The following is a 14,714-nucleotide window of genomic DNA, read 5'->3' as shown; positions in this document are numbered from 1 at the left end:
GCAGAGCTGATGCAACCGTCCGTTCCTACACACAGCCACAAAAGTGAAACAACAACAAAAAAAACATATAAACTCTGGTGGCCTCTGCTGGGGTGGGAGGGAGCATGGCCAGAGACAGCAGCAGAACCAACAAAGCAACCAAGAGAGCCGACTCCACCCTCGGCCGCTCACCAACTCTCGGCCAGTGTCCAGTCTCCATGGATGAGCGCGGATAAGTCCAAAGAGACCCAGGTCTCCGATATCTGCTCATTCAGCCAAGACACTGTGACGCTTGTCCGTCCCAACACTCAGCGCCAGGTCCGCCACCCTGTCTCTTTATCTGCATCTCCTCCAGTCTCTCCAAACCCAAATTGAATCTAAAATCTCCATTAGAAGCGCTCAAATACAAGCAGTCCTGTAGCGTGTTTACTTGTGCAAATGGAGCAAAAAAACACTAAGCCGACACATGGCATGGCTCTTCAGGCCAAGACTCAGCTGTAGGGCTGAGCGATATGGCCTTTTTTTAATATCGCGATATTTTTAGGCCATATCGCGATATACGATATATATTACGATATTTTGCCTTAGCCTTGAATGAACACTTGATACATATAATCACAGCAGGATGATGATTCTATGTGTCTACATTAAACATTCTTCTTCATACTGCATTAATATATGCTTATTTTAAACTTTCATGCAGGGAAGGAAATCACAACTAAGTCAATTTACCAAAACTGTATTTATTAAAGTTATTAGCAGGTGACTTTTCAAATGATGCTACATATTAGCAGTAATGCTACTTTTGGTAGCAACACTTGTGCCCTACACTTGACAAATTAAAGTTGTCTATTCCACATATTCCCGCTTGAAGCCGAACCACCGGCAGACGATGGACCCCCTGCTGTTTTTCTTGGGAATTAATTCTTCCTTCATTTGTTACTAGGGGTGCAAGGGATCAAAAAACTCACGGTTCGAATAGTTTCTCTGATCGGATGATTTTTCAGATCAGTAAAAAAAAAAAGGCAAGACAAACAAAAATAAGTTTTGTCGTTTTGTTTTGTAACACTTTTAAATTATTAAATTATAATATATAAAATCTAGTTAGTGCACAAGGCATAATATCTTTTTTTTTAAACATAATTAATGAAAAACAGTGCCACGTAAAAAGGGATTTCTCCTTTCTTTAAACTTGGACCAATGAACATTGATAAAAAAATAAAGTGCAACATAAGAATGCACAACAGCATGATGCTGGTGTCTCCCACACTTGGAGCCATGGATTGTAGAATCCTTGTTTTCAATGGCAGGGTCATTGACACAGATGATGAAATTTCAGTACTCAGCAGAGATGTAACAGTTTTGAGAGGTTTAAACTACTGGAGGACCTCCTCTGCCACTCTCACATCATCATCAGACAGGATGATGATGTCATTGACATTTTTCTTCAGTGTCTTGTGGGTCAATACAGAGTATATAGCTGACTCTTGCGCCAACATATCAAAAGTGCAGTTCCACCTTGTTGGGACATCATGTATGAGCTTATGAGTAGGCAGCTTTAGCATTTCTTACTTTGTCTTACGCACATGAGCATCTGTTGTGCTTGGGTGGAAGTAGGAAACCTTCCTGATCCTCCCAAGGAGGCGCTCCATCCTATTGACTGAGATGCAAATTCACTACATGTGCAAAGCACCCTACCTGTGGTCCCAGTACTGCCTCATTCACTGCATTCTTTGATTTTTGATATTATCAGTTGTGACTGGGATATCGTTATCTTCCATTCCTCCACTGCTTGTGTCAGTACCTGCACAAGGTGACTCTTGTAGAGGGGGGGTGTCTTCTCATCTCCCACTCTGCTGTGATGAAGTGAGCACTTATCGTCACATAGTTTCTCCGGACCTCCACCCTTCTGTGGTGAGCGCAACAGATGACGCTCGGGATAGTTTGTCCACAACTTTTTTCTTCTCTTGCTAATAAAAATCTGGCACAATCTTATCACTGAAGTTGGTGCGCGACGGGATGTCGTAATGTGGCTGACGCACTTTCAGCATGTGTTTTAAAACCCTCGTTTTGCACAATGGAGTCTGCACCTATAAAAACACAGATTAAATGGCACGGGGCGTTCAATTTCCTCTGTTACTACGTTCGCCATTACCACGCTGTGCGAACAACTATTTTTTTTTTTTTTTTTTTTTTTTCATAAATCAGACCGCAGGTCACGTGTGAGCCGAACCGAAGATGTAGATCCGAAAGGATCACGGATCAATATTGATCCGTTGCACCGCTATATGTTACCATATTCACACCTTCTTTCTCTCGTATTACCACTCGACTGGGATGAGAATCAGCACCTCCGAGTCCGCTAACATCACAGCTAACGTTAGCCTCACTGCTATCTCTGTCCTGGGCGAGGGCGTATACATATTTGACGTATGACGTGACAGTATGTGACATGTGTAAGAATGTGCGCTTACTGTCTGTGAGAAGGAGAAACAAGAAGGAGTGGGAAGAGCCTGTAGTGTAATGCCCACAGCAAAAAGCAACTGCGTGAGAACGTATACTCGAATATTACGATATAGTCATTTTCTATATCGCACAGAGACAAACCTGCAATATATATCATATATCGCCCTGCCCTACTCAGCTGTCTGCACCTCAAAGAGAAACATTTTTGTTCTCAAAGCGCCTTTGAGAACAAAAATTTACCTATTCTGGACAGGGAGGGCGGATGGTACGAAAAAGGAGGGAGGGAAGCCATCTATGTCGAGGTTGAAAAACTTCGACAAGCTGTACATGTTTAGTAGGCCTGTTGCGAGTAAACTCTCTAAGATTAGCTTCAATGTCAGGTGCTTGGACCCCGGGAATACATTTAATTGGGATGCACCTCAGTATCCTTCTTCCTCCAAACACGACGAGTTGAGTTAATACCAAAAAGTTCTATTTTGGTTTCATCTGACCACATGACATTCTCCCAATCTTCTGCTCTATCATCCATGTAACCATTTTGGTATAAACTCAACTTGTTGTGTTTGGAGGAATAAGAATACTAAGTTGTATCCCAAAATCACCATACCTACTGTGAAGCATGGGGGTGGAAACATCATGCTTTGGGGCTGTTTTTCTGCTAAGGGGACAGGACTATAGATCCGTGTAAAGAAAAGAATGAATGGAGCCATGTATCATGAGATTTGGAGCCAAAACCTCCTTCCATCAGTGAGAGCTTTGAATGGTTGACCAAATACTTTTTTTTAAATTTATTTATTTATTTATTTTTTTTAATTTTTTTTTCCTTTGTCATAGAAAAGGGAAGTTTTTGTCATGAAAAAGGGATTTTTTTTTGGTTGGTGCAATAATTGTAAGTGTATATTGTGTTCTTTATGTTGATTTAATAAAAAAAATTAAAAAAATAAAAATAAATTACAATTAATAATAAATGATTTTGCGGCCCGGTGGTTGGGGACCACTGCTTTAGTAGATCCAACCTATCCATGTGACTGGTGCACGCTGAACAGCAAGCAATACTCACATTGTTTCTTTTACCGAGTCAAGTTCTTCGGAGCGTAGTAGTTTTTTCAGGATTAGCTTAGCTTTGCTAGCCTAGCAACTAGCTAGTTAAAAGTGAAGCGGTGAAACAGAGAGAGTGGGTGCTTTGTAAAAGTTTGATAAGACTACTCAATGTGTTGAAAAAGGAATAAAGAAAGCCGTATAACAATTAAAAGCACACGGATAGAAAGATAGTACTTAGCTTTGAACGGTAAACAGCAGCAGTGGGATCGAGAACACAGCACGTGATGTCAACAAACTTCCATCAAGGAAGAATCACTCCTTACCAGGGTTGTACGTTATATGGGTATGGGTATAGCACCGCGATACTAATGAATCATATACGGTACTATTCTCGCACTTGTCACGTCGTGTCATGCAGACTTGCTCGGCAGCGCACACACACGGAGTACTTACAAGCAGACACGGTGTGTAGACAGAAAAGGGAGAACTGACAAATTTTGGCTTAATAACTGAAAATAAAGGTGAAGTTACACACTGAAACGCCGTCAGGAAGAGGTGCTTTAAGACATGGCTAGCTAGCAGCTAATGTCTATCCGTGGTCAGCAGTGTTGCAACTACTTCTAAATCACTAATCCTTGTCTCCATGGTGACAAATATAGTACTTTTATTTCAAGCATTATGCATACATGCATCACTACACCCTCAGCAAACCGTAGTTATATCATTCAATGTGTAAAAAAAAGGTCTGCTGTTGATAAAGTCAACTCAAGATTTGACCATGTCTGATCATTAACAATCATTGACGATCATCTTTACTTTTAACACACTACACTAGGGGTGTAACGGTACACAAAAATTTTGGTTCGGTACGTACCTCAGTTTAGAAGTCACGGTTCGGTTCATTTTCGGTACAGTAAGACAACAACAAAATATAAATGTTTTCGTTATTTTTTTACCAAATTTGTAAACAATGGCTTGATCCTTTTAACATTGGGAACACTATAATAATTCTGCCCACGTTAATCCACATTGAACTGCCTCAAGTTGTTGCTTGGATGAAATAAAATGACACAACTTTTCTCCTACATATAAAAAGTGCAACATTAAACAGTTTCAAGTCAACTCATCATGCTTAATTTATTACAGCATTGGGGAAGCCTGTAGTTGACTTTTATTATGTAATTGTTATATTTCTATCAACATGTGATAGCAGGGACCCTGCCATTCAAAACTAGGCTGCTACATTACTAATGATTAATGTAACTATAGCTGAAAAATAGTACAATAGCAACAGGGAGAGACTATTCATCCCTAAACACCATGGAGTTCATGTAGGCTTTATGATGCACTTACATTTGTATATCAACTATCAGAGACAGAAACTCTTCATTTAACATAATGTCCTTTTTGCTGCTTCAACACACCTCAATCAACACTGTCCGTAACACACACACGCACGCACACACCGCAAAATGAGCTAACATAACGCTAAAAGCTAACTAGCATTCACCTAAAGCCAGGACTGCGAGTGAGAAGGTCAACGGGCTCATAGTGATGTTTAGAAAGTAGTTGACTTGGAAGTGTTTAGTATAGAGTCCGCTGCTCCCCTGCTAAAGACCTATCTGCTCGACGCCTAAGCGCTGACTAGATGCGCTCTGAATACGCACTGCTGATTGGCTTGTTATCGCTACTCTTGTAACCAATCAGATGGTTGTGAGGGCGGGACAATGCAGGGTGCTGTGCAGGAGACAGAGGGAGAACGGAGCGAAGCAGTTTTTTAAGACTTTAGCATAGGAGGCTACTTCATATGTTCGTGTGGAACTCGTTCGGTACTCCTCCGCACCGAACCGGAACGCCCGTACCGAAACGGTTCAATACAAATACACGTACCGTTACACCCCTACACCACACACAATTGAATGAAGGTCACGCTTAGTCAACAGCCATACATGTCACACTAAGGGTGGCCGTATGAACAACACCAACACTGTCAGAAACATGTGCCATATAGTTAAACCATACTAATCAACAATGACGAAAATATTTTGGCAGAATATTTGCATCACAACACTACAGAACAAATTTCCAGAATTCCCTGCAACACTGGGACTCTTCCGGGGACGCTACAATATTAACAAACGCCATTGTGATGACTCTTCTTCGGCATGGTAATGCCCTTGTTGTTTTCCCGTGGATGCGTCGAAGCAGAACACAGCAAAGGTAAGATATAAGGTATTTATTTAATAACAAAAGGCTAGGAACAAAAACACTGGTGTAAAGAGAAAAGGCAAACAAAAGACGCTAGCGTGAAAGCTAGGATAAACACAAGGAAAACTACAACTTGGCACGAGGACACAAAAGAGTAAACAAAAACATTCAGCATGAAAGCTGGAATATAAAGTGGCTTAGCGTAAGAGCTAGCGAGAAAATACATACGAAGGATGAGAGTCGTCATTGTTGCGCGTGGGCAAATTAGGATCCGAGAATGATTGAACAGAAAAGGCGAGCTTAAATAAGGAAGTAATCGACAGTGACAGGTGTGCAGGAACCGTGATTGTAGCAGGTGAACTAATGAGCTACCATGGTGACAGACTAAACAGGAAATAAAGACGGTAAACAGGGTGATACAAAAATGCAACAATAAACCATAATATGGGAAGATCGGAGTACGGATCTTAACAGCCATTGGTGAATCCACACCTAACATCCACTGTAATGATACCAAGTGCAGGAGCATATATCGTCGATACTACTATGATTACATTGATATTTTTTAGCATTACAAAATCTTATTTGGTGTTTTTTTTAAACTTATATTATGTTCATAAACTCAGGAAATATGTCCTTGGACACAAGAGGACTTTGAATATGATCAATGTCTGATCCTGTAACTACTTGGTATTCGATTGATACCCAAATTTGTGGGATCGTCCAAAACTAATGTAAAGTATCCAAACAAGAGAAGAATAAGTGATTATTACATTATTACAGAAGAAAATATCCAGATATTAACAGTAAATTAACAAGTAGATTAATAATTCATTTTCTACCACTTGTCCTTTATAATTTTGACAAAATAATAAAATGAGAAATGACAAGATATGTTACTGCCTATGTCAGCAGAAAAAATAAGAGCCTTAGTTTGCTTACTTACTACTAAAAGATAAGTTGTCTTATTTGTTCACTATTTTATTTAAAGACAGAATTACAATAAGAAACGTATGTTTAATGTACTGTAAGATTTTATGTCAAAATGAAGCTAATATTGATATTTTTTTGTGGTTCCCTTTTAAATCATTTTTTTTTCAAAAAGTACCAAAATACATTTTGGTACCGGTACCAAAGTATTGGTATCAGGACAACACTACGTCTTACAATTACCATGACTAATTATACCTTTAAGGCTTTTGTGCTGCAAAAAAATATATATATATTCCTATCTTCCTGAAACGGATCAGATATTTCAGCTGATGACAGACGTATAAAGAGGGGTCAGGTTTCTCTGGTGGGTTTGCCAGTGGCAGAAGGCGCTGCAATCTACTCTGCAGCGTCAGGTTCCTCTTGAGAAGAAATTGTACTCCACCGTTGTGCTCTTGAGACGCACATACGCTTCTCATTACAGCTGCTGTTACACATGTAAGGACTATAGACGCTTACTGGCTTGGCTTGGGCACCTCCTTCTCCCCTGTTTGTTGTTCTTCTATAATTTTCAATTATGCACAGGAAGAGTTTTATAACCCTGAAAAATACTTACAATTAGACGTACAAACTGAGTGACTGCCCTCTTATGTTAAACACTGATAAGGTATTTGCATGCACTTTTTTCCAATGTTTTATGAACTGAATTAATAATAACCCCTCACACGGTGGCTGTGATCATTCATTTACTCAAAGGCAGAGAGTACCAGGTGTCTGTTTGAGGTCAGGCCGCCTTTCTGGTAATCACCCATGGTTAAGGAAAATGAGTAATACATTTTGTGATTTTTAAACTGTGTTTATACACAATTTATAATACATGATCATTAATTTGAGTATTTTTGGGGAAAATTGAATAGCCCTAAATTCATCCTTTCTTGAATAATTAATTAATTGAGATAATGTATAGTGTAATTTAATATTTTTAATATGCTAATGCAGTATACATTTGCAATATTGTACAGATTCTGGAAAGGACTCCGTACAATACTGCAGTACTTGTCACATTATTTTCTAATACATTTTTATTAAAATTGTTTAAATTTGTAAACAATAAACTTTCTAATAACTTTAATGTAAAATGTTAATCATATGTATTATTTATATACTTTTCCATATATTTTTTTTCTTTAGCAATTACCGATATTTTTGGTACCTTTTATTTTTAATGTCTATTTGAAATGCATTAATTTAAGTAGACATGACAACTGGGAAATAAATGGGCATTGCATTTGCCAGAGCCGAGGCCACTATTTGAGGAAATGTTGTATATCATATATAGTATTCAGCTTTTTAAACAATAATGGCCGTTTGGATGAGTATTTTTTTAATAGATAATAGATCTTTACCAGCTGCACACTGACTACTCGTATTATCCAAGTTTAGCAGCAAAATATCCTATTATATCCTCTTTCTAACATTCTATATCTCCTGCTGACCCCACTATGGACGGGACTTTCACTATTATGTTAGATCCACTATGGACTGGACTTTCACAATATTATGCCAGACCCACTCGATGTCCATTGCACCGGTCTCCCCTAGAGAGGGGGGAGAGGGAGGGTCACCCACATCTGCGGTCGTCTCCAGGGTTTTTCATTGTCATCCCACTGGGTTGAGTTTTTCTTTGCCCTGATGTGGGATCTGAACCGAGGATGTTGTTGTGACCTTTGACTTTGTGATTTAGGGCTACAGTATATGAATAAACATTGATTGATTGATTGATTGATATCACTGTCTAGTTTTGGGCATTATAGACTAAGATGATCCATCCATCCTTTTTCTACCGCTTATTCCCTTTCGGGGTCGCGGGGGGCGCTGGCGCCTATCTCAGCTACAATCGGGCGGAAGGCAGGGTACACCCTGGACAAGTCGCCACCTCAAGTCTAAGGTGATTTACAATAAAAAATATTTAAATATGGCTGACCATAGAGCTTTTAATACTATTGTTATATTGTCATAATACATATTCATGAAACCTAGCTGTGTCCGACAAATTTTACAGCGACAAGTGAATGAAGGCGTCTTCAACACAATGTAGCGCCCGTGCTAACGAGCTAGCTGCTAATGTCCCTCCATGATGATTTACAATAAAAAATATTTAAATATGGCTGACCATAGAGCTTTTAATACTATCGTTATATTGTTATAATACATATTGATGAAACCTTCTAGCTGTGTCCCACAAATTTTACTGCGACAAGTGAATGAAGGCGTCTTCAACACAATGTAGCGCCCGTGCTAACGAGCTAGCTGCTAATGTCCCTCCGCAGTGCAGATTCTAAATCACCAATATTTGCCTCCATGGCGACAAAAAAACCTGCCCTTGATCTAAGGATCAGTATCACTGGAGGACTCAATGATTATGAATAGCTAAACATGCTACACTACACACTAGACGAGGTTGCTTTTATACCCAATCAGGGCACCCACCTGTTCCCACCTGTGGGATGTTCCAAATACGTGTTTGATGAGCATTCCTCAACTTTCCCAGTCTTTTTTGCCACTTGTGCCAGCTTTTTCGAAACATGTTACAGGCATCAAATTCAAAATGAGCTAAAATTTGCAAAACATAAGGTTTTCCAGTTCGAACATTAAGTATCTTGTATTTGCAGTCTATTCAATTGAATATAGGTTGAAAAGGATTTGCTAATCATTGTATTCCGTTTTTATTTACGATTTACAAAACGTGTCACTGGTCTTGTTTTTTTTTTTTTTAATTAGAATCCTCTGCAAGCCATTTTGAAATGGTTCTATTATTATTGATACATCAAATAATATATGGTCATATAGGGCAGCACGGTGGGACATGAGTTAGTGCATTTGCCTCAAATTACGAAGGTCTTGAGTTATCCTGAGTTCAATCCCAGGCTCGGGATCCAACTGTGTGGAGTTTGCATGTTCTTCCCGTGACTGCATGGGTTCCCTCCGGGTACTCCGGCTTCCTCCCACCTCCAAAAACATGCACCTGGGGATAGGTTGATTGGCAACACTAAATTGGCCCAAATGTGTGAATGTGGTGTGAATGTTGTCTGTCTATCTGTGTTGGCCCTGCGATGAGGTAGCAGCTTGTCCAGGGTGTACACCGCCTTCCGCCCGAATGCAGCTGAGATAGGCTCAAGCACCTCTGGCGACCTTGAATGGGACAAGCGGTAGAAAATGGATGGATGAATATGGTCATATATATTGTCATCGCAGGTGGCTGCAATATACATTTTATGCCATATCGCCCAGCTGTAGTATTGTCCCTTAAGAAGATATGATGAAATCTCTTCTGTTTGTGAGATACTGCAACTAAAACTATCATCAGCAATATTGTTAATGCCTAATCGAAAAAATAAAATGTTGGTGGTGGAACTGTTCAGAAAATAGTTATGTTTGTTGAAAATGCATTGCAACTACATTGAACTAATTTGTTTTCGTTTGTTTGCTGGTATCTCCAACAGAAATCCGTAACCAGTTGGTGGAGCAGTTCAAATGCTTGGAGCAACAGTCAGAATCCCGCATCCAGTTGCTGCAGGACCTGCAGGAATTTTTCCGTCGCAAGGCGGAGATCGAAATGGAATACTCGCGCAGTTTAGACAAACTCTCCGAGAGGTTTTCCTCCAAGATCCGCAGCTCCCGGGAACACCAGCAGTTCAAGTAAGTTCAACAACCAACGCGTGTAGTTTGAACATGGTGACCTTTTCACCTCATCGAAATTGCAGTGACTTCTCTGATCACACTGCAGATAATAAAATATGAAACTATTATACATGCTTTATTTATTATTATAATCTTGAAAGGTTGACGATCAGGGGCGTAGTAACAAGGACGCAACTCATTAAAGACATTGACAGGTGGACAGAGCAAATCTGCAGTCACTAATTCATGACTTCGGGCCTGATCTACTAAAGGTTTGCGTGTATTAAAACATGTGCAAACTTGATAGCACACACAAAGCTGGTCTACTATACTTATGACCATAACATTGCGGCTTTTCAGTGGGTAAAATAAGAACCACAATCTATTTAGACTGTCTGTCTTTATAATAATGCAGAACATATGCCGTTTATTAGTTACCTACAATACTGGGAGGAAAAGATGCTTATTTAAGTATTTAGCACACACAGTGGGATTTATCAAGACTAAAAGTGTTCTGCCGGAGCTGTTTTGCATGTCTATATAGAAAGTCTGAAAAGTGTGTGCAAACCTCAGCAGAAATAGCTTTGAGAACGGAGCAAATTATATCTAAATAGCGTTTTTCTCTAGTGAGTGAAAGCATTTTACATAGTGAAACTCATTATTTAAGTTACATTTAAACCAGTCTGGGTGGCACTGGGAGCAGGTGGGTAAAGTATCTTGCCCAAGTACACAACGGCAGTGACTCGAATGGTGATAGTGGGGATCGAACCTGGAACCCTCAAGTTGCTGGCATGGCCGCTCTACAAACCGAGCTATACCACTCGGAGGTGATCGTGCTGCATACCAGTCGTACGTAAGCTTGTCAAAATAAATGGGACTGTCAAAAATAGAAATATTAAACATATTGTCTTTTCAGCAATATTGTTTTATAATTGTGTAGCTGCTTCAAACAAATTAAATTGAAGCGTTTTGGTGTCTGCTCGTGTTTTCTTAATGACAATCATATTTTTGCGTAGAAGATAAATATTTTCAAGATTTATAATTTTATCAAAAAAACTTACTGCGATATGCATTTTCTTGCAGCTGGATTGCAGGGCATGTTCGCAGTTGTTACTAGCATCTTCCATGCGTGCACCTTCAGCGTGTTTCTGTCGTAGATGCAGTGTAGGACTGCTTGGAGAATAAAAAATGCCCATTAAACGTGGTACACAGATGTCCGCTGCATGTTTGAAAACATAGCAAAACGCCACAAGTTAGGTCGTAATAACATGACTCTGCAGTAAAGGAGTGTCTTCAGGGAAAATCTCAAAAGCGGCGCAACTCAAGGACCACCTGAACAATTTTATTTTTCATCTCGTCCACCGTCTAAAAAATGAAGACCGTGTAGATTATTGCATCAAGTGTCCAACTTATGATTATAATTAGAGATGTCCGATAATATCGGACTGCCGATATTATCGGCCGATAAATGCTTTAAAATGTAATATCGGAAATTATTGGTATAGGTTTCAAAAAGTAAAATGTATGACTTTTTAAAACGCCGCTGTACTGAGTGGTACATGGACATAGGGAGAAGTACAGAGCGGCAATAAACCTTAAAGGCACTGCCTTTGCGTGCCGGCCCAATCACATAACATCTAAGGCTTTTCACGCACACACAAGTGAATGCAACGCATAATTGGTCAACAGCCATACAGGTCACACTGAGGGTGATCGTATAAACAACTTTAACACTGTTACAAATATGCGCCACACTGTAAACCCACACCAAACAAGAATGACAAACACATTTCGGGAGAACATCCGCACCGCAACACAACAAACACAACAGAACAAATACCCAGAAACCCTTGCAGCACTAACTCATCCGGGACGCTACAATATGATAAATGATAAATAGGTTGTACTTGTATAGCGCTTTTCTACCTTCAAGGTACTCAAAGCGCTTTGACACTACTTCCACATTTACCCATTCACACACACATTCACACACTGATGGAGGGAGCTGCCATGCAAGGCGCTAACCAGCACCCATCAGGAGCAAGGGTGAAGTGTCTTGCTCAGGACACAACGGACGTGACGAGGTTGGTACTAGGTGGGTATTGAACCAGGGACCCTCGGGTTGCGCACGGCCACTCTTCCACTGAGCCACGCCGTCCCTATCCATCCCCCGCTACCCCAAACCCCCCCCCCCCCCCCCCCCATTTCAGCCCCGTCACCCTCAACTTCCTCATGCTATCTCAGGGAGAGCATGTCCCAAATTCCAAGCTGCTGTTTTGAGACATGTTAAAAAAAAATAATGCACTTTGTGACTTCTATAATAAATATGGCAGTGCCATGTTGGCATTTTTTTTTACATGACTTGAGTTGAGGTATTTTGGGAAAACCTTTTTGCATTGTTTAATGCATCCAGCGGGTCATCACAACAAAATTAGGCACAATAATGTGTTAATTCCATGACTGTATGTATCTGTATTGGTTGATATCGGAATCGGTAATTAAGAGTTGGACAATATCGGAATATCGAATATCAGCAAAAAAGCCATTATCGGACATCTTTATTTACAATGCATTGAAGTGAGTGCATTATTGAACAAAACACTTTGTTGAACAAAGCCTTTGCAAATGAGTACAATGAATAAGGAAGTTGCAGCTATTAGAAATGTGTCCATCTCCTTGTGCACACAGTAACCAGCAACACATTGACACACGACTCACGCAGGGCATGAAATCTAACTCCACCGCTCCCAAAAATTAAGCACCTCGGGGCATGTCGTGTGTGTGTGTGTCTCTCTCTGAAAACCCAAGCAGTAACCTAGTTGAGATCTGACAGCATATTTTAACACCAACCAGTGCCAACATGTCATTTGATTAGAGCAAAACTGCATGCAATGTGTTATAAATATTGTGCGTTGCCCAAAATCTATCCGTGATGCTGGAATTTAGACCACTTAAATGTGCTTCTTGTTAGCCTTACAGTTCTTTCTACAATAGTTCCAGGCCTGACTGCGATAAACAGAATAGGATTATCAATAATAAATCAAATATAGTGATTCTTAGGGTGAGAAAGAACTGTTTGGGATGTTTTACACAATTTTTATAATTTCTAGAGCCCTTTAAACATGAAATAACTACTATATAGTGCCGTTCAGCTCCTTTCACCCAATATGGTAGCCTTGAGTTCAATCTACTGTTGATTTCCGGTGTCCTGGATACTCCAGGCGTCATTGCTATGGTCTTCACCCAGCCACTACAACAGGGCCACGACGTGGAAGTACTTGGTCATATCCTGGGTAATTCCTCCAAACTTGAACTGGGCTTCAATGTGCTGAAACCGTTAGCGTAAGTAGTTCTGCAAAAACTTGGTCAACAGTCGCAGCTACGGTAGGATAATTAGCTGTGATGTTAGCATTCCGTGTTAGCACTGCATGGTCGTTCTACATCGATCATTGCAAAGCTGTTTTATTGATGTTAAAGATGAAGTGCTTTATAAGAGTTCATCTCCACTTTGGCCGGACAGCTGTCGTTAGCCTTAAGTGCCGCGCCAAATGTCCGATGCTACGTGGAGCTGTTGTTGTTCGACATCGTTGGCATCTAAGTCCCACCAATGTGGAGGTGTGTTACTGACGTGGCAGGAGTTGAAGATGAAGTCCATCAAAAAGTAGCTCTGCCAAAAATTGGTCAACTTGAGATCGTAGCGGTGAAGATACACTAATGCCAGGATTGGCTGTCGTTTTGTTTATACTGTATAGTACAAAGCCCAGAACCAGTGAAGTCGATACGTTTTGTAAATCGTAAATAAAAACAAAATGCAATGATTTGCAAATCTTTTTCAACTGAATAGACTGCAAAGAAAAGATACTCAACGTTCAAATTGCAATTTTTTTTTTTTTTTTTTTGCAAGTATTAGCTCATTCGGAATGTAAAGCCTGCAACATGTTTCAATAAAGCTGGCACAAGTGGCAAAAAAGACTAAGAAAGTTGAGGAATGCTCATCAAACACTTGTTTGCAACATCCCACAGGTGAACAGGCTATTTGGGAACAAGCGGATGCCATGATTGGGTATAAAAGCAGCTTCCATGAAACAAGGATGGGGCAAGGGTCATCACTTTGTGAACAAATGCGTGAACAAATTTTCAAACAGTTTAAGAACAATATTTCTCAACAAGCTATTTTAAGGAAGTTTGGGCTTTTACCGTCCATGGTCCGGTCCGTAATATCATCAAAAGGTTCAGAATCAGGAGAAATCATTGCACGTAAGCAATGATATTATGGACCTTTGATCCCTTAGGCGGTACTGCATCAAAAAGCGACATCAGTGTGTAAGGGATTTCACTACATGGGCTCAGGAACACTTCAGAAAACCACAGTCAGTAATTACAGTTCGTCCCTACATCTGTAAGTGCAA

The 14,714-nt window shown here is 40.1% G+C and overlaps 1 protein-coding gene across 5 annotated transcripts in view; it reads left to right on the top strand.

Moving 5' to 3' along the window:
• The window catches only part of srgap3 (SLIT-ROBO Rho GTPase activating protein 3), a 247,138-nt gene that overhangs the window by 79,551 nt on the left and 152,873 nt on the right, over positions 1-14,714 (top strand). For all 5 annotated transcript variants that reach the window (XM_061922701.1, XM_061922699.1, XM_061922697.1 and 2 more), the window contains exon 2: positions 10,128-10,323. In XM_061922701.1, coding sequence (XP_061778685.1) covers positions 10,128-10,323 — 196 coding nt within the window. The remainder of the gene's footprint in view (positions 1-10,127; positions 10,324-14,714) is intronic.

This window comes from Nerophis ophidion, linkage group LG16 (assembly GCF_033978795.1).
Source record: "Nerophis ophidion isolate RoL-2023_Sa linkage group LG16, RoL_Noph_v1.0, whole genome shotgun sequence".
NCBI lineage: Eukaryota > Metazoa > Chordata > Actinopteri > Syngnathiformes > Syngnathidae > Nerophis > Nerophis ophidion.
Note: the sequence above shows the minus strand (reverse complement) of the source record. Positions and strands in the feature narration are given on the sequence as shown.